The following is a 19,672-nucleotide window of genomic DNA, read 5'->3' on the forward strand; positions in this document are numbered from 1 at the left end:
TTTAAGACGATTTCTTTATGTATTTTTCCACTCAGTTCATAAACAAACCCAAATTGAAGGTAGGAGTTTCTAAATTTTTCCAAAGTGAGGTTATGCTTTTGAAATATAAATAAATTTAATGGTTTAGTGAATGACCCAGGATTAATAAAACACCATTAAGATCAAAGGTAGAGTACACAAAGACAGTTTACCTCTAACTGCTTGAAAGATTATGAGTTCATTTCGAATGCCAGTCATTCATCTCCTTTTGTTCTCTGAGAAACCGTTTGCTCCAGACGGCGTGGTGTTCCAACAGGCCGTGTTTAAAATGACAATTCAATTCCAGATAAAACATGTCACTGATGCTACGGTCAACATTGTTAAAGCTTTCCTGGGGATTATCCAGATCCTGTAAAAAGTTTAGCTGTGGGTGTGGTCGGCTTGTGGAAACCTAAAGCTTTTTTTTTTGGGGGGGGGGGGGGGGGGGGGACTTTCAGTAAAACGGCTCCACACTGAGAAAATACAGGATGGGACAGGTTGCTTAAAAAAACAAAAAGGCTATTGTAAATTCTCATAGAGCACATCTTTAGCTGTCAGGGATAGTTTCTTTTCTAACATTACAGTACCATGCAAAGCAATTAAAGCTGTGGAGAACTCAGAAAACGGAAAGTGTGGCAATGATACAAACCTATCAGGGTATAATGGTCTTTTACGTACGCCAACAGGGTAGGCAGGTCATATATGAGAGGTGGCCTACACATTCAGATATGTGGATCTGCATATACAAGTCATGCACTTTGTAAATTTGTGTAAATTTGGTCTATACGTGAAAGTGGAAAAAAAAAAGTAATTGTTTAAAATAAGCCAGGAGAAGTCATGTTTGCAGTTTGCTACATACCGCCAGTGATCAAAAAACCTCGGGAAAGTGATCTGGTCATATTGGATCAAAACTGAACCTTTTAGCAGATATCGAAAAAAAAAAAGTTTCTTTTTCACATAAATGATGAACCATTTCCAAAGTAAAAAATGGTTTTGGTATCATTATGCTTTAGGGATTCTCCTCTCCTGCAGGGAGAATAAAGCCTGTCAGAGTTGATGGGAAGATCATGTGTATGAAGCATAAGATTCATTAAAACATGTAGTTAAAAATGCAAATAAAGTCTGATCTCAAATGATACCAAATAACTAGACCATTTTGAAAACTTTACAAATACTTTATAAATATGCATGAAATGTCCAGAAAACATGTCAAACTGAAAAGATTACTTATCAGTAAGTACTACAGCACACTATTTTAATGAACCAATCACCTTGACTGCCGTTTATATTTTCATTTCTTTTTTTATATCTTAAAGTTCCAAACAAGGGTACAGAAAGAGAAATTTTATTCTCCCCATACAGGTTACACAACATTCAGAATATTCCCATTTTAACATGTTCATTTTACATTTTACAAAAGGTTGATATCCACTAGAACACAGAGGTACTAGAAAAAATAAGCCAAGTGGCTGCATTGGTCAATCCAACATTAAAATAGATTTCAAATATATATATTTTTTCCAGGAAATGACATCTTGTACAAGCTTTACTCCTTTAAACCGTTGTAGCAAGCCCTAGGAAAAATAATGAGCCTTTCTTCTTGAAAAATACACTTTATAGCCCAGATGACGTAAACGGATAGCAGCCAAAGATGCTGGTCTTTACAGGTGAAAACTGCAGTTAATTCAATTTTGGTTCACACCTGACATTAGGCCTTTAACATAGTTGTTTAGACCTATATTAATAAATGTGCATATAAGGGACATGTTTTCAAGATTGATTTAGGAAGTCAGTGAAATTATTGTGCTGAATGTTCCAATGTCCGTGTTCTGTTTGGTCCTTTGCCCCATGCTGACAGTTTTAAAAAACCCAGAAGCAGGAGTGTACTGAGAGCAAGAAAAGAACAGATTCAAGGCACGTTAAAATGACAAAAGGCTGGTCCTTCATGTTCTGGAATCTACAAGAATCACTTCCATCTCCATTTTTCTATCCTAAATACAGACAAGCTAAAAGAGGAGTGCATGTTTGACTAAATGATTAGAGCTTTTTGGAAACACTTTGGTTTTGCAAGGTTCAGCAGAAAAGATGTGCATCGGATATGAAATCATTATTCCAACATGAAGTTGCAGTCAGGAGCTGGTAGTTTAAAAACAGCTCAACATCAAGTCAGCAATCAGTCAGAATAAGCTGCTCTAGGTCTGCCCATCGCACATAAAACCTGGGGGAAAAAATAACTTGATTTTGTAAACTTTGGTTTTTGAATCAGTCAATGCAGGTGCGTTTGATAGGCAGACCTTGTTTGAGGCCAACAGAGAAAAATAACACATATTCACTTCTAAATCTTAACCATAAAACAAACAAACACTCCCAAATGGTCAAATTGCCACTTCAGACAACTGAACAATGAAAATAAAACCAATTTACACAATTAAAAAGTTTGAGTACAACTTAGCTCTGATTATCACATCTGGTTCATTCAGAATTAGTACTGGATGTCATGTGGTAAAAGTCCAGATTGTTGTGACATTTAATGGCAGCATCCTCCCATAGCTGCCAGAATAACGCCAACTGTGCTCTGCTGATATACAAACATTCATATGCTGAAGTACAAAAGGCCATTTAGAGTTTCAGAAAGTGTTTACTGCTGCAACTCCTGTTCAACACATCTGTCAAACAGTAGAAAAGTGCTTCTCTTATGATTTGAAAGAACAACAAAAATGACTTAGGAAGATCAGACAATAGGAGTGTAGGAGTTGGTTCCTTTTGTTAGAAGATGTAGTTTCAGAAGTTTGAAAAGCAGCAACAAGGGGAAGGTAGGACTCTGTCGTTTCTGTAGCGGGTTTGGTCAAACTGAGCTAAACCACCACCACAAGGAACTGTTTAATGCTCTTCCAGCCATGAAGGACTTTCACCACCAGGCACCTTCAACTTGATGTGGAACTGCTTGAGAGTCTGCTCCAGCTGCTGCTGGTTTCCAGCGTAATAGGCAGCTATAGCATTGTGGAACAGGACGAGCTGGTTATGCAATACCTTCACCTGATGGGGGAAAAAAAACAATAGTAAGAAAAGGTTACTAACCAAATAATCTGAACAGATTTATTGGCCTTCCTGGTAGGATACAAGCTTTAAAAGATTTGTTTAATGCCTGTTGGGATGAAGAAAAGAGGGGAAAATCTGTAAAAGTCACATTAATGCCACCAAAACAGAGCCTGAGAATTGCTCACTGATTGAGAGTGAAATAAAGATCAAAATACAAAAAAAAAAACATCTTTACCTACCATCACAAACGTAAATGCAACTTGGAATTTACTTGAAACTGTAAAAGTTTTTTTTTTTTTTTTTTTTATTATGTAAAAGTTTAAGTTTGAGGTGAGCAGGTGGGTTTGATTAAAGTCTAAATCAGAAGTGAAATGATAGAAAGGCACCTGATGCCCACTTTAGGGGGGGGATCAGGAAGGATGTGGACTGGTTGTTCTCCTTATGCTACGTTCAGGAAGCATGCGGTTGAAGCAGCAGAAGCAGCTGGTTTGCATGTAAAAAGTACAGCATGTACTTAAAGTCGTAAGGAAGCTGCTGTTCCAACCGTTGCATTTCCAAATTCTCCCGAGTGGTGCACGACTTTACACAAGTGAATAAAATGAATGTGATTATCAAGGGGGCGGGATTGTTGTGGCGGAAGGTTCTCAAGTAAGTTCGGTTGTGCCCGGTGTCTCCGAAGCATTTTGTTAACCAGTTAGCAACTTAGTGCTAGTAACTTAATGGTAAAGTAAATTATTCAAATTTCTTATTTCAACCATTGCATATATTAGCTGCAACATATGAATCAAGATGCTATGAATGAAAAATTTAGATTGACACATGACCATTGATATATGATTTGCCGAATTTAGGTGTACAGGCTGACTCGTGTGACGCGCTTCACAAGCAGAGGCTGCTGGAGTTGGAAAACTTTTGCTGCTCGACGCAACATATGAACTGGAAGTCTTGGAAACCCCCCAGCTGCAGTGAATTCCCAATGATAGCCCACTGCCGGTAAGTGGATATCTGAGCGCCTCCGACAGCAAAATCATATTTTAAAGGCACACTATGCAACATTTTTCAGTTAATTAATGTGTTCCATAACGTTTTGGATGATTGAGTCATTTCAGGTTGAACAAAGGTATTCTCGGCCGCCCTGGTGGTCTGTGGGGGAAATACTGCACTTGCAATTGCAGGAGCACCGACCCGCACCCACAGGCTCAGAAGTCTTGCGAGAGTCAGTCTTGCTTTACGGCGAGAACTGCTACACGCCCCCAGTTAAAAGCATTCTCGTTGCAAGCACAGTGGCGATCTTTGTGCAGTTATGCTACGTTCACGCAGCAAAAGCAGAAAAATCGCGTCTGCTGCTTCATTTTTGCTGCTTGTACCAGTTAGTTCTGAACCGTGGCGGAAGCAGCTTTGCTGCTCTGGCTGCGCGGTGCAAAAGTGTGTCTGACGCGTGTTGGGCGGAGCTTCACTATCCTTTCTCTGCCTTGCAGCTATATTTGCTGTGATCATTTGGAATAAAGTAGTTTTAATATGTGTTTAAATGAGGAAAATACACCTGAAAACGTAATCAGTGCCGTCAGTTCATTCAGATTATTATCGCTGCGGGACCTTTTGCTGCGCCTTGACGCGCGTCAACCATTGACTTTGCATGTAAACTCGCTGCTTCTGTCGCGCCAGTTGCCTGACTGAACAGGCAATGTTTTCAGGTGGACTTTCTCCCGTAAGACTACTTTTCACCAGCTTATCACAGCAAATATAGCAAAGTCGCTCTCTGCAATTGAACACAGGAGTAGCAGAAGCCTCAGATGCATCTGGACACTTTACTGGACGCGCTTCAGGAGGATAAAAAATTCTCTTGATGCGCGTCTGAGCTTAATGTGTACAAGCCTAAAAAATGAAGCAGCAGGTGCTTTTTTGCTGCACAAAGTGTGCGGTGTGAAAGTAGCATAAGACCCTGAGAGCATTGCACCACATCACTCTGAAATAACAGATTTTATATTCAAATCTAGACATTGTACAAGTAAACAGAGTATGGGCTCTCATTTTCACTTTCTGCAGGATCACAATGTAAAGGACAAGAAGCATTAACACAGAAATGTTTAAACAAAACTAAAACAGCAATATTTCCCAAACCTAAATCCTACAGAAACCCTTTGAGGTGCAATAAGGAAGAAGTGCATAAAACAGCACCAGTTTTACAGATAACCCAGTCAAAGGCACCTTCAAGTTCTAATTTGTTAAATGTTGTCAGTGAATAACTGAATTTTAAAAGGTATTGACAAAAAATTTAGCTAAAAAAGGCGATGGAGTTTTGTAAGTTTTTTGAATGTGGCATATACTTTTTCAGATTGTTCTGTGAGATCATGCTACAGCAACAAAATCTGAATTCATTTAAAGACAGAACTCAACGAGTGTGTCTACATCTGTACATTACTATAGTAGGAATGACAAGAAGCCAACCTTATTCTCTTCCAGAAACTTCAGCTTCACAGATACATCGTTTCGCATTCTTTCAAACTTCTCACGATGGATCTGGAACTGCTGCTGGGATTGCTCAATTTTCGGCATGGTGTTGCCGTCACGCGGTCCAAGGTTAAGCTCCTCAAAATCCGTACGATATGCGTCATACTCAATCCTGAGAGGTTTTATTTAAGAATGTAAATCAGATAAATAAAAATAAAGGTAATAAACTTATGCATTACAAGCAGAAAATGACCAGAAAAAACTTGGACCTGCTGCTAAGGCCTGTCCCACAGGAATTACCTGGCAGCTTCATATTGTTTGATATTGATCATGGTGTCTTCAATTGTTTTGTCGACAAGGGTGTCAACACTGGAGATGAAGAAGTTGATTGCAGCCAGCAGCGTCTCTCCATTTTTTGACAGAAGTTTCTGTGTGTCTGCGTTGTAGCCAAACTCCTCCTGATGGAAAAATTAATAATGACAAAAAATTTATTTTGTCTAAGTTGTTCAAGCAAACCTGCAGACATTTTCAGATTTCTGACAAGGGGACAACATTCAACAACATTGAATCAGTTTAGCAGAGGAGGAAAGAAAGAATGGATTAAAACCTTTTTTTATTGGAATTAACACAATTTAAACAAATTAAAATCTTCTCACTAAGTGTGTTGTTGATGAGCCTTGATTTTAATCTTATCTTGAATCTCTGAATTTTAGCAGCTGTAATAGAAAACTGCAAGCACAGCCATCAGTGCTAATAATGCCTCCACAGCTTTAGCCCCTGCTTCAGTTAAAACCACGTTTAAACTTAGGGTTTATACAGGAATAAGTAACTCTAATTTAATGCTCTTAGAAATTATTTTAATGCCATCAACAAGTAGCAACAAGAAGCAGTTCCACGCAAATACTTTGGCATATACTATATCTGACGAAATTGTTTTTATAATCGCATGTTTTTTTGTTTGTTTTTTTTTAAAAACCTGTATTCCCTGTATTCCCAGCGCTATTCCAGTCTTATCCCTCTTGGATTATTTTCTTATACACCTTTGATGTTCTTTTTTATGTCAAAAGATCTGAATTGGGAAAACAGCTATGGGTCAGATTAATGATTTTAAGAACCATTGTCCACATCTGTGTGCAGGCACACCTTGAAGCAGAACAAACCATCCTTTCTAAGCAACATTAATGGAAAAAATTATGTTCATATTGAAATAAACATGTTAAGCTGTCAAATTCAAGAAAAACAATATGAAGAGCTTTAAAAAAAAAAGCCTAAAATGTATGTTTAATGTTAATATGTGCTTTTGATTACATTTTCCCCCACAGAATAAATAGGATATAGCAATAGTAAGAACATAAACATACAACTGCTTTTAAGGTTTGGAGGGACAATTTTTCAAATTCAATAAAAAAAAAGACTGTTGACTGTTTTAACCAGGAAAGAAAGTGTCTATAGCAGGGCTACGATTACTGAAAGGTTGCATTCATTTCGTTTTGTAGACAGCGTTTTAACAGACATGACTAAAGCTAAAAGGTCCGACTCACATGGAGCTCAGGTGACTTGAGGCTAAGGTCAGCGAATGCATCACCCAGCTGCCTCTGAGTTTGCATAATTTGGGACAGCTGATTGGCCAGCGCCTGAGCCAGCTTGATCACAATTTGGTACTTCCTCTTATTTTCGCGGAGAAGCTCAATTTGCGCCTCCAGCTCCAGGTCCACAGTCTTTGATCCTCGGCCCAGCTTCTCTGACAAGATCTGTCGGGTGCACTGCAGAGGAGAGCGGCCTTGTTAAAACAAGCATTAATACTGGGAGGAGTTAGGGCAAAACAAAGGCTGGGGGGTGTTTTTTGTATCATATACAGAGAGAAGACTACTGAGAGGGTGCGGAAATGACCTACAGGAGCATAGTTGAGCAAAAACGTCTAGAGCAAGAAAGGGATAACCTATCAATCGTGTTGTTAGTGGGAACTCTGTTAAACCTGTTTCAAGAGAAATTAAATACTAAAAAATAAAGAGAAATACTTTGCAAAAACAGAGAGGATAGTAAAAAATAAATAAAGCAGGCAAAAAGAGATTTACTTTATATGTGTTGATGCTCCATTTTCTCACAAGGTCCAGTTTTTCCATGGCTGGGTTCTTCAAGTCGTCTGAAAGGACCACGGCCCCGCTGGTGGGCTGAGCTTTCATTGTGTCTGGACAGTCAAAAGTCATTCACATTATTAAATTATTAATAGAAAGCAAAAAAAAAAAAAAATCAAGATACAAGCTAACAACTATGCTTTTTAACAACAGTTTGTTTAGACCATCGACACAGACAGAAGCCCTAAAAACACATTTAGGTGTTCGCATTCTTAATCTTTTGTTGGAATAAACAGAGAATGTCAATAACTCAAGTGAAAACCATATAACTTTAATGATGAAGTTAGATAAGATTTTCTTTTACAGACATGATGAAGGTATGAAAAAGAGAAACACTGAAAAATTAGGGATATTTTGGTCCAGTTGCAGTTTATATTTAAAAGTAAAATATTAATCCCTTATATTACTGCATCTGTAATCAGACTCACTGTATTTTTACCTGTTCAAGCTATGCGGGTACTGCTAATTTTTGCACTGATGATAGTACTGATTGCAATTAACTCACTAAGATTTATATCTGCTGTGGTAAAGGAGGTCAATTCAAACGGCCAAATATACTATAAGATGCTAGAGTTTAAATGCATGCTGCCTAAAATAAGACCATCTACCAAAAATGCATCTTAGCAATCCTTTGCGATCAATATAATGTAGAAACTGATATTCCAATAATGAATAAGATTTTATATATTGTAAAGCTATTTTAAAGTTAGCCTTTGGAAGCTACTAGTATGTTTTCAGAACTTTAAACATCAAAGTAACAAGTGTTAAACTCCAGTCCTCGAGGACTACTGCACTAAAACATTTAGATGTTTCTCTGCTTCAGTAGACCTAATTCAACTCACAATTTCTTCGGCTCTACTATAAAGAATTTGGCTACATTCTGAGGACATAATTTAGCCATTTGAGTCAGGTCACACCTAAAATATGAAAATATAAAATGTGAACCAGATTATGAAAATCCTGACCTAAGCAATTTAAACATTTGCCATCAATCCCCAGAATTAAATTCAGTTTCATGAAAATGTGTTGTCTTATAAACATAAGGAAACTCTGTGCCCCCTTCTGCAAGGAAAATAAAGGTATGCAAGCAAGAAAATGCAAGGATTTTTTTCCCCCCAGAAAAAAAAATACATTTTAAGAGCTTACATCTAAATTAATGAGAAAAATTCTTAAAACTAATTCAGCTGTAGCGCACACTGAAGCAGAGGACGTGTTTGGAGGGCCAGTAAGTGGAAAGGGAAAGATAGTTTTGTTATAATAGGTGAAGCAAGCCTGCAGAAAAAAGCAGCAGGTAAGCAAGTAATTAAAGTGCATTTAGGTTGTGATTTAGTGCCAGCTGATTCAAACATCATTGCTTCTGGTACCTTTCTCCGCCTGGCTATCGCTGGAGGAGCGTGCCAGGCGGCTAGCGACAGCCGAGCTTGGAGCTACAGGTGTCACAAGAGAAGAGGGTAGGCTTGCTGACCCTGAGAGATATTCAAAGTTGGGAATCATCAGCATATTTAGTTCTAACCATGAAATTCTAAATGGGATATTCCCATAAATGTTTGCAGTTTCTCTCTTCTCTTTACAGCTGCAGAGTGCGCAGTGAACAAAAGGTATCCTCAGCTGGTGAGAATAACATGGAAAATAGCCATGGCAACACTGAGTGAACAGGCCGCAACAGCTCCCTGCTCTATAGGGAGGCTTTTATTAGCATTTCTAACAAGCACATGATGATGAAAAGGACATGTGGGTTACAACCAGGAGATCAGAGCCAACTCATTACATTTAAATCAGCTTCACTCATCCAAATTCTAGCCTTTCATTTCAAGCAATGTAAAAAAAAAAAAAAAAAGCGGACCACTGCGACACATGCAGTCTGTAAACCCAACTGCGTTTGGACAAAATCAGTATTCAAATAAAAGGGGGGAAAAGTCTGACCGATTGTTGAACTCGTGCTTTAAAAATTAGGACTGCAAACAGAAAACAGCAAAGTAAAAAAGCAGGGAGGGACGCTTGTTTACCTTTGTATGGTCCCGATTCAATGATGCCCTCTGCTGTTGACTCAAAGTTGCTGGAGGTGAGTGAGGAATCGGAAGCCTTCATGGCTCCTGGATTAGTGGAGTGGGAATCCTGTGGAAATTAAAGTTAGATTTACAGTGGAAGTGGAACCTAATAAACTGTCTGTATAGAGATCTGCACACTGCCCTCTTTTTAAATGTACCATGTGTATATGTTTACAAAAACGAATTAGACAACACTCGTGATGCAAATGATATTTCTGGGGAAATTAAGATGCAGATACACCCAATTAAAAAACAAACTGGGATCAGGGCCTTACCCTCTGAAAAACTCTCTCGGGGCTCTGATCCAGGTCTCCATTGCTGGTGACTGGGATCTCAGCGGCTGAGCCTCTATGAGAATCAGCCATTGTGCTCTCCTAGAACAAGGATGAAATGAAGGCGTTATCAGATCAGGAAAGAGCAGATTTCACAATCCTCTGCAGGGAAACAACATGTGAGCCGCCACCTTGTGGCCACCAAAACTAAAACATTTACCAGAACAATCTATAAACAGATGCATAACTGAGCAATTGATCCGATTTTAAAACAGGACTACACAACGCTCTGAAATCAGCCAAACACACAGCAAAGTATTCACACCTTTTGGATGATCACATTTTGTGCAGTAGCTGCCACAAACTTCAAAATAAGTCTATAAATGAATAAGGCTGCAATTAAAAATTTGCTCAGATTAATCTGTCATTTTTTTTTTTTTTTTGATGAATTGATTCATAATGTGATAGCAAAATGTGCATTAACGGTGAATTTATATGGAAATTAAATCAAATGAAACTAAAACTATGCAATTTGAGGAGTTCTGGATATTCAACATCAAACCTTCATAGATAGTCAGCAACGTGACTGCCTTTAGACTCATTTGATCTGCTGCAGCTTGAATGAATGAGTATAGAAATATTCTCTAAAAGACTTGCAGATGCAACTGAATTGTGTACATATAACAAAAAGTCAGACTGAATTACTTTATGCTTAGATTTTCTTTAAACAATAGAACCAGATTGATAGAGGGTTTTAAAGTGGTTGGTTTTGATAAGTTGTTGACCAACATATGCAGCTCTCTTGCAACATCAGTCCCATGTTTTACAACATGGTTTCTGGTTGATTACAAAACAGCGAGATTCAAAGAGAATGACTAACAATACTAAGAGCAAAATGCTTCCACGTGTGTTTGTTTGGGTCTTATGTTTACAGTGACATCACTCATCCAAGTCTACTGTATTATATTACCCACCACTCTAATGCGTGGTACAATTTCATTACTGAAAAGGAAAAAAAACAAATGTACCTAAAAAAAACAATGGAGCACAGTCTGTGAGGTGCTGACCCAAAACCAGAGGAACTCTGTCCAGGGATATATACAAAAAAAAACCCAACAGCTCAGAAAGGAATTATCAAAGATTGTAACATTTGCAGTTGTTAACCTGGGAGAAAAATCCAGCTTCTGCAGCAATATCCTGAATGTGCAGCAATTTGAGAAATGCTGACACGGTCAACAGTTTAGTTGAACATCTGTGAGCTAAATCACAGGAAAGGCCCAGTGTTGCAACATGCTTTACATACACTAGTCAGAAGCAGAAGGCAGAGTTGTCTTAGTCTCCATTTCATTTTACAACCCAAATCACTGTGGACCTGGAAACTAGGACACTGACCTAATCAGCATGATGCTCTAAGCTACTTTGCAAGGTCTCACTATAAGAAGCTGTAGCTTTCTGTTTGTAAATCTTCATTTGCAACTCTAAACAAGATCCGTTACCTACCAAGCAGAATGTGAATAATGCAGATAACGACCATATCAGCATCTAACTGGATCCTGGTCTTTTAAAGCCTGTTTTTTATTTTTTTCAAAGGGGTAAATTTTATTATATTAAATCCAAAAAAAAAAACTCAGCTCTCATTCTGATCTTGATACTTCTCAGAGTTCTGTTTGCTTTATTGTTAGAATCATTACTGTTGAGTTTATTTAGAGACCGTCATAATCTCCTTTCTAAAAGCACGTATAATGTGTATTAGGAATGCACCAGTACTGATATCGTGCCCGATACTAGTATCAAGTACTTGTAATAGAAAAACCAACGCGATCCTCTGAACCAATACAACTTCTACATCTGACAAAGATCACAGTATCAAAACAATTCGGTTTATCTTGACAGGGGTCCTTTCCTTGTTGTAAAAAAGCCCCCTCTACTAGAAATAAGGTGCACTGGATCCAAGGTAAAAGTCTGACTTTGATCGGTATTTTAGATTATCAATTTGACAAAGCCTTTTTTTTTTAACCCTCGTATCTGTGCTTGGTATCATCAAGTTCCAAAATGTCAGTGCTCGTCTCTATTCGAGGAAATCTGGTCATCCTAATGTGTACAAATGTACATATAACAAAAGTAAATTTAAGATTGGTATAAGGTCAGGAAAGGCAGACATTGGCTGGTTTCCCACTGCAGGTCTTAATGCTAAACTATGACATTTTTTTGGTGAAATCCCATTGTTTTGCATAGTTGTTCACATTTCCAAATATATGGAAATTGTATGTGATCTCCTGTGTGAACTGCATTCACGCAACATGTGTCCCGCCTGCCAAGTAGAGGATGTACTGACGTCACATGCGAGTGTGCTCTGTGTTTACAGAAGTAAACATGGATGGTAGTGCTGAAGCACATCTGGCAATCTTTCCCAACCTCAGCCAGTGCATTAACAACACAATCTTTCAAGGTCGAAAAAGAGTTCCCTCCGCACTATCGTCTGCCATGGTTGACAGATACAGGCTGCATACTGGCAAAACAGAAATTGGACTTTAGGCTGCAGTGTGAACAAGGGCTAAAACAATTAATCAGATTAATCATTAAAATAATTGTTAATTAATGTAGTAGAGACTAATAGAGACTCTAAAATATACGTTTAGCCGACAACGCAACCCGCTTAGAGCAGTAATTACATCAGAATTGTAAAAAAAAATAATAAAAAATATCTATATCTAGATATATATCTATATCCATCTATATCTATATTTATATATTAAAAAAAAACTAAAAAACTTTTTCATCAGTCAATATGCTCTATCTAGAACTCATTAACAGACTTCCTTTAACCTCAGGAGCAATTCAGATATTAATATCAAATGGATGCAGCTTTAGTAGTAATATAATGCAAAACTATTTTAAAATTATTTTCGCTATGATTTTAGAATCAAGGTTAATGAAGGATTTGGTTAATATAGTAACACTGAAGTGGAAAATTAGGAAGATTTGTGAATTTATTGCAACAAATTAAAAAGTAAATAATAATAGGTAAATTCAGCTTTAAAAACTACATCCAAAAAGCGAAAGCAAATAGAATTAGTTCAGTTTCGCATATGTACTTTGCCGGCTGTATCAATGCGTCAGATCCATAAATACTTAAAGGTCATTGGATACATCATGCAGGTAGGAAGCACAGGTACACCTGGCTCAACCTGTCAAACTGCATGCTGAAGATAAGACTGGAGCAAATCAAATAGTCCACGCTTACATCTGATTCGGTACGTTAGTGCTAACAAGGAAGAAAATAGAAATAACAGCTTTGTGCAATAATTAATTAACCTTTTTTTTTTAATAAGATGTTCAGCAAAACTGTTAGTCCTTTTATTTGCAAACCTGAGGTGGGACATAACATCAACCAAAGAAGACATTTCAGTCTTCCACTGTTTGTAAAGACAGCAACTCAACAGCTTAACCCACTGCTGCTAACACACAATGTTTCGGTGGCTTCAAGCAAATTGGCCATGCAAAGGAACAAGGTATAGTTTGTAAATCCCACTGTTGACTGTTCTGGAGATAAGCGAGAATGGTTTGGGAGTAACAGGAGAAAACAATCTCATTGTTCAGTTCGCCTCTTAAATACAGAATGTGCTCCAGAATGTTGGATTGTAATAATAAAAATAAAAGAACACAAAATAAAATAAAAACTGTACATTGTTGCGCAATAATCAATAGTCCCTGAGCCCCCCCCCCAATCAGCTTACAGTACAATCTGTAGAGAAGTCATTACTCACTGCCAGTTAAGGTATAACACTTTTCAACAAAATGAAATACATATACAGGTCATTTCATGGTAAACAAGATAATTCAAATGTCAGCAATAAGTTTGCAATAAGCCAGAGATAGAAAATGCATATTCTATGCAGAAATACAGGTGCTGGTCATAAAATTAGAATATCATGAAAAAGTAGATTGATTTCAGTAATTCCATTTAAAAAGTGAAACTTGTATATTATATTCATATATTACATACAAACTCATATATTTCAGATGTTTATTTTGTTTAATTTTGATGATTACAAATGACAACAAATGAAAATCTCAAATTCATCATATCAGAAAATTAGAATATTACTGAAGACCAATAAAAACAAAGGATTTATAGAAATGTTGGCCAACTGAAAAGTATGAACATGAAAAGTATGAGCATGTACAGCACTCAGTATTTAGTTGGGCCTCCTTTGGCCTGTATTACTGCAGCAATGCGGCGTGGCATGGAGTCGATCAGTCTGTGGCACTGCTCAGGTGTTATGATAGCCCAGGTTGCTCTAATAGTGGCTTTTAGCTCTTCTGAATTGTTAGGTCTGGTGTATTGCATCTTCTTCTTCACAATACCCCATAGATTTTCTATGGGGTTAAGGTCAGGAGAGTTTGCTGGCCAATTAAGAACAGGGATACCATGGTCCTTCAACCAGGTACTGGTAGCTTTGGCACTGTGTGCAGGTGCCAAGTCCTGTTGGAAAATGAAATCTGCATCTCCAAAAAGTTGGTCAGCTGCAGGAAGCATGAAGTGCTCTAAAACTTCCTGGTATGTGGCTGCGTTGACCTCAGAAAACACAATGGACCAACACCAGCAGATGACATGGCACCCCAAACCATCACTGACTGTGGAAACTTTACACTAGACTTCAAGCAACGTGGATGAAGTGCCTCTCTTCTTTTCCTCCAGACTCTGGGACCTTGATTTCCAAAGGAAATGCAAAATTTACTTTCATCAGAGAACATGACTTTGGACCACTCACCAGCAGTCCAGTCCTGTTTCTCTTTAGACGCTTCTGACGCTGTCTGTGGTTCAAGAGTGGCTTGACACAAGGAATGCGACAGCAGAAACCCATGTCTTTCATACGTCTGTGTGTGGTGGTTCTTGAAGCACTCACTCCAACTGCAGTCGACTCTTTGTGAATCTCCCCCACATTTTTGAATGGGTTTTGTTTCACAATCCTCTCCAGGGTGCGGTTATCTCTCTTGCTTGTACACTTTTTTCGACCACATCTTTTCCTTCCCTTCGCCTCTCTATTAATGTGCTTGGACACTGAGCTCTGTGAACAGCCAGCCTCTTTAGCGATGACCTTTTGTGTCTTGCCCTCCTTGTGCAAGGTGTCGATGGTCGTCTTTTGGACAACTGTCAAGTCAGCAGTCTTCCCCATGATTGTGTAGCCTATAGAACTAGACTGAAAAACCATTTAAAGGCTTTTGCAGGTGGTTTGAGTTAATTAGCTGATTAGAGTGTGGCACCAGGGGCCATCAATTTTGAACCTTTTCACAATATTCTAATTTTCTGATATGATGAATTTGAGATTTTCATTTGTTGTCATTTGTAATCATCAAAATTAAACAAAATAAACATCTGAAATATATGAGTTTGTATGTAATGTATGAATATAATATACAAGTTTCATTTTTTAAATGGAATTACTGAAATCAATCTACTTTTTCATGATATTCTAATTTTATGACCAGCACCTGTACACAAGCCACACCAGAGAGCAATAGCCAATTAGCAGAAATTTTACCAAGTCCACCACCAAATTCTGCAGATTCTCCTGAAGCTCCAGCAGAGCATTTTAAATATAACACACAACATCAAATTAATGCAAAGACGGAAAATGAAAAACCTGTTTACCCATTTCAAAGGAGAACATAAATAAAAAAAACGGTTAAAGGGAAAATAAAAGTATTTTATAGGAAGAAACCGCCACCATCACTGCATATCAGGAATTAAAATGCGAAGCAAGAGCGCAGAGAGGAAGTGCCAGGAAGGGGTTTTATTTTTTTATAAAATGAGGGTAAATATCACCTTTGTTTCAGAAAGAGAATCTCCACTTCCCTTTGATGTTTCAGCCGATTCACCCTGGTGTTTAGCCTTGCTGCCTACACTGCTGGACACATTTCCCGCCCGGGTACCCTTATCCATCTCCTTATCACAGGATTCTGTATTTTCTTCATCACTGTTAATATTGATCTCATAGAGTACATCAGCTTTTTCCTCTCCTTTCCTGCTACTGTCAACAATTTCTGGGGTTGCATCGTCACTCAAACTCTCCTCTGCTTTATCAGTTTCCTCACATTCCATCTGAGGGTCCTCAGCTGAGGTCTTCCCCGACTCAGCCTCAAGACTAACTTCAGACATACCTGAAAACAAGACATACAGGACAGGATGAAAAAGTCCTACAGTGTCGGAAGATTATATACTTTAGATATTGGAGCAGTTAGCAATAGAGCTTCATACAAAACAAAGATGAACTAAAAAGGTATTGCTAACCCTTTAATGTTTTCACATTTGTGCTACAACCAAAGTAAAGTCAAATAAAAATGAAAGTTTGCAGTCAAATATTTTATGAAGAAAAATCTGAACAGAATTAGCATTTAGACCCTTTATTCTAATACCCCTAAAAAGAGCTTGTCATGAACTTTTTTGCTGGCCAGCTAACATAGCTAGTGGCTTTCCACAGATACTAGCTACAATTTTGTTGTTGGGAATTTATGTTTGCTATGATTAAAGCTGACTACAGTGTGCTAAAGTGTAATTGAACTAGATTTAAAACTTTTTAAATGTAAATGACCCTTGTACACAGACTACATAAAATGTTTAATATGCATCCGGGTATGATAAGGATCTGTGTGAAGCTCCTTTTATATGACAGTGAACAGAGCAATAAAAGCTGGGGTTTCTTTAAACATGTTAAAAGTGGTGCAGGGGAAGCAGAAGATATATTTAAAAAGATAAAACTGAAAAAAATATAAATATCATAATTTCAAAATTTATTTACAGGAGTAAATACTAACACAGAGCAGAGAAAAATACCTGCAGGGAAATGATGTGTCAGACAGTCAGATACACTGTCAGAGCAGTTCATTACATTCTCTACTGGGTCATTTAGCAACCCATTTCAATCTGCTTTCCTACACTTTGTCATAGATGTTTCTTTTACTTTGTCTTCCCATCATTCCATCTTCAGTTTTTTATTGATTTTTGTCTCCTCTCCGAATTTTCGGGCACCTAGAATGTTCAGCAATATTAAACAAATTATCTTCCTCAGTCACACAATGAGTTAACAGATTCCATTGAGGTATAATTTAGTCTGAGGATTTTTCTGAGAATAAACAGCATCATGAACACCAAACTATACGCTCCACAGAACCCAAATCAATGCATAATCAGGAAGTAAAAACAAAAAACAAAAAACAACAACTCGATATAAACTAAGTCTACCAAGAGATGACCTCATATCTAACTGGAACTGTGGAGAATTTAGCCTGAATGTAAATGATATGGTTTATGTGCAAATGACCAACTCCAAACATCAATGAAAATCCACCATATCTCCATGGAAGATTAAGCGTTTCCAGGACGCAGGTCTGAAAGCAGGTCTGATCAAAGCATGTTTATGTGTTACAATACTCCAGTCTTTGCCCAGTCCTGAATCCAACAGATTCTGTGCTGAAACTCACAACACATCTTACTAAAAGGAGCTTGCAATTAAACATGGGTAGGTTTTAGGTTTCAATAACCTGTTGGAAGCAGGTTTCCTATGCATAAGCAGGATTTCAAAAATAAAGCTCAAAGCTACACATACTGATGTTACCAGTACAATTAGGGAAGTGCCAAACCCTACCATTACCTGCACCGTCAGAGTCTCTCCCACAGTCACAGCCAACTAAAACACATCCCTAACAACTCTCTTTAGAAGTTTTAGTTTATACCTTTGGACATAAATGCATGTTCACAGTCGACTTGCCTGTATATTTGAAAATATAGATTTTATCTCATTTGCTGAAACTTTTTATTACAGCTGTAAAACCACCAAGAGACCCCGGAAGGGAGAAATACAAGGGGCAAGGTTGGGTGGATCACCTGTTGCAGGAGTGTCACGTGACCAACTGAGACGTCAAAAGTAATAAGTATAGGTCAGCAATCATCGTCACTATTTTTTATTTTAGTGGCTGGAATGAGTCCTTAAAGTGTATTTTGAAAGTAACATTAAATCCGTGAGATGCATCAGAGTAAAACACACAATTCCACACAACTGAAACGACGTGAACGTCTCACTAGCAGACGTTTTTTAGCCTGTGGTAATGCAGCTAAACAGAAGACAACACCGACAGCAGACGCATGGAAAACTTCTAATATAGTAGTTTTAGAAAGTTGAAATTGACAACAAAAAAACGTTGAGTGGGAAGCAAATCAAGCGTCACCGGGGGATGACATATGCTGTAAACTTGGGAGACATTACCTGTCTGCGGATGCTGCTAAATATTAGCCGCGAACTGCTAGCCGTCACAGCCGTTAACTGTAACCTTAAGTCCTGCCTCCCCGTCAAAAAACCAGGAGAGTTTCTCTTCAAAGCTGTTACGGAGACTGTTGGTGCAAAGTTTGCAGATATGCTAACAGTGTGACATTAGTGGTCCTTAACGCTCAACAGCTACGCCAGACGTAATGTCTAGACCCCGGAAAGAGTCCAATGCAGCTGTGGGCTTTCGGCTAATTATCGTCAGAGAAAGACCTTCGTGGTACACGACAGCCCCCTTCTGGTGGGAGATGGTAATAGCAGTTTAGCAGGTTTTAATCGGAGCGAACTTTATGGACAATTTCTGCTAACGAACAACAACAACAAAAAAATACAATTAAAGTTTATGAAGATTAGAGTAATCAAACCAGAAATTATATTTTAAATCTAATTCTGTGAAGTTGTTCCGAAAAGTTGCTGAAATATGCTGCATTACATAGTAACAATGCACTACTGAACAGTAGGAGTTTTCATACCCGTTTTGCATGGTGTCATTTTGCAACCACAAATATGAATATATGTTACTTAGAGCTGTATGTGCTAAAATATATCTGGTTGTGAAGTGGAAAGAAAAGTATGCCTTGATTTGAACGTATACATCAATACTTTTTAATGGAGCAATTATTTTCCTGAAGACTATCATGGAATTGTGTAAAATCAATGGCTGATGAGTATTCTTTTGAACATGTCAAAGTATCTTTAACAGAGATTCTTAGTCTTGTTAGAGATTTCAGATTTTTATGAACTATGGGTTGGCCATTCTAGTGCATACGTTTTCATCTAATCCATTCTATTGAACCAATAGCTGTGTGCCTAAAATGGGTTATTCTGCTGCAATGTGAACCTCTGCTCCTGTTTCAAATCAAGCTTTAAAAACTTCATGATGCTGTTGCTGTCTAAAGTTCCCTAACTTACCTCTGAGGTCCTTACAGAACAATTGTGTTTTTAGATTGGGTCACGTTGAAGGGTGACTTTTTTTTCTTTATAATTATATACACATTTTAAGCGCTATGGAAGAGGATTAGGGCCACTGAAAAAAAAAAGTTAACTGATTTTTAAGTATTATTTCAGTTTAATATGGGGAAAAATCGGATTTCTAAGTTTGATCTCAGAATTCAGATTTTTTTTCTCAGAATTCTGACTTTTTTCTCAGAATTCTGACTATTTTAAGAATTCTGGGAGAAGGAAGAGATGTGGGAACACTCAGCTTCACTGACAAAGATGAGTTGTTTGAGAGGGCCAGTCACACATTGGTGGAAAATGACGGAATTAGGCGACTTTTTACATGCCCAAGGGGTCACCGGTGATGCTATATCATTAAGGGAAGAGCAGAAGTTGATTAAAACAAGATATCTAGTTTAGTAACTAAAAAAGACATGGCTACGGCT

At 37.9% G+C, this 19,672-nt stretch overlaps 1 protein-coding gene across 4 annotated transcripts; it reads right to left on the reverse strand.

Annotated features, from left to right (window-relative positions):
- Positions 1-1,300: 1,300 nt before the first annotated feature.
- On the reverse strand, positions 1,301-18,483 carry arfip1 (ADP-ribosylation factor interacting protein 1 (arfaptin 1)). Of its 4 annotated transcripts, none has more exons than XM_038306138.1 (10): positions 18,231-18,483; positions 16,063-16,128; positions 9,967-10,065; positions 9,650-9,758; positions 9,008-9,109; positions 7,584-7,696; positions 7,050-7,271; positions 5,809-5,966; positions 5,506-5,680; positions 1,301-3,054 (listed from the first exon to the last, which is right to left on the reverse strand). In XM_038306138.1, exons 3-10 carry the CDS (start codon positions 10,054-10,056, stop codon positions 2,899-2,901), a joined length of 1,125 nt encoding a protein of 374 aa, XP_038162066.1. In that variant the 5' UTR covers positions 10,057-10,065; positions 16,063-16,128; positions 18,231-18,483; the 3' UTR covers positions 1,301-2,898. The 4 variants fall into 4 exon arrangements, with proteins under 4 accessions (XP_038162066.1, XP_038162063.1, XP_038162065.1 ...); XM_038306135.1 differs by having other exon boundaries at positions 15,794-16,128; XM_038306137.1 differs by lacking the exon at positions 16,063-16,128.
- Between the last annotated feature and the right edge of the window lie 1,189 nt (positions 18,484-19,672).

Source organism: Cyprinodon tularosa, unplaced genomic scaffold, assembly GCF_016077235.1.
Source record: "Cyprinodon tularosa strain WSP-4 unplaced genomic scaffold, ASM1607723v1 ctg573, whole genome shotgun sequence".
In the NCBI taxonomy this organism is placed as follows: domain Eukaryota; kingdom Metazoa; phylum Chordata; class Actinopteri; order Cyprinodontiformes; family Cyprinodontidae; genus Cyprinodon; species Cyprinodon tularosa.

Coding starts and splice junctions, on each gene's coding strand:
- arfip1 (XM_038306135.1), bottom strand. CDS start 16,126: ATGTCTGAAGTTAGTCTTGAGGCTGAGTCGGGGAAGACCTCAGCTGAG. Junction 10,066..15,793: donor ATTCTCTTTCTGAAACAAAG/GTGATATTTACC, acceptor TCCTTGTTCTAG/GAGAGCACAATGGCTGATTC. Junction 7,272..7,583: donor GGAGCATCAACACATATAAA/GTAAATCTCTTT, acceptor TCTCCTCTGCAG/TGCACCCGACAGATCTTGTC.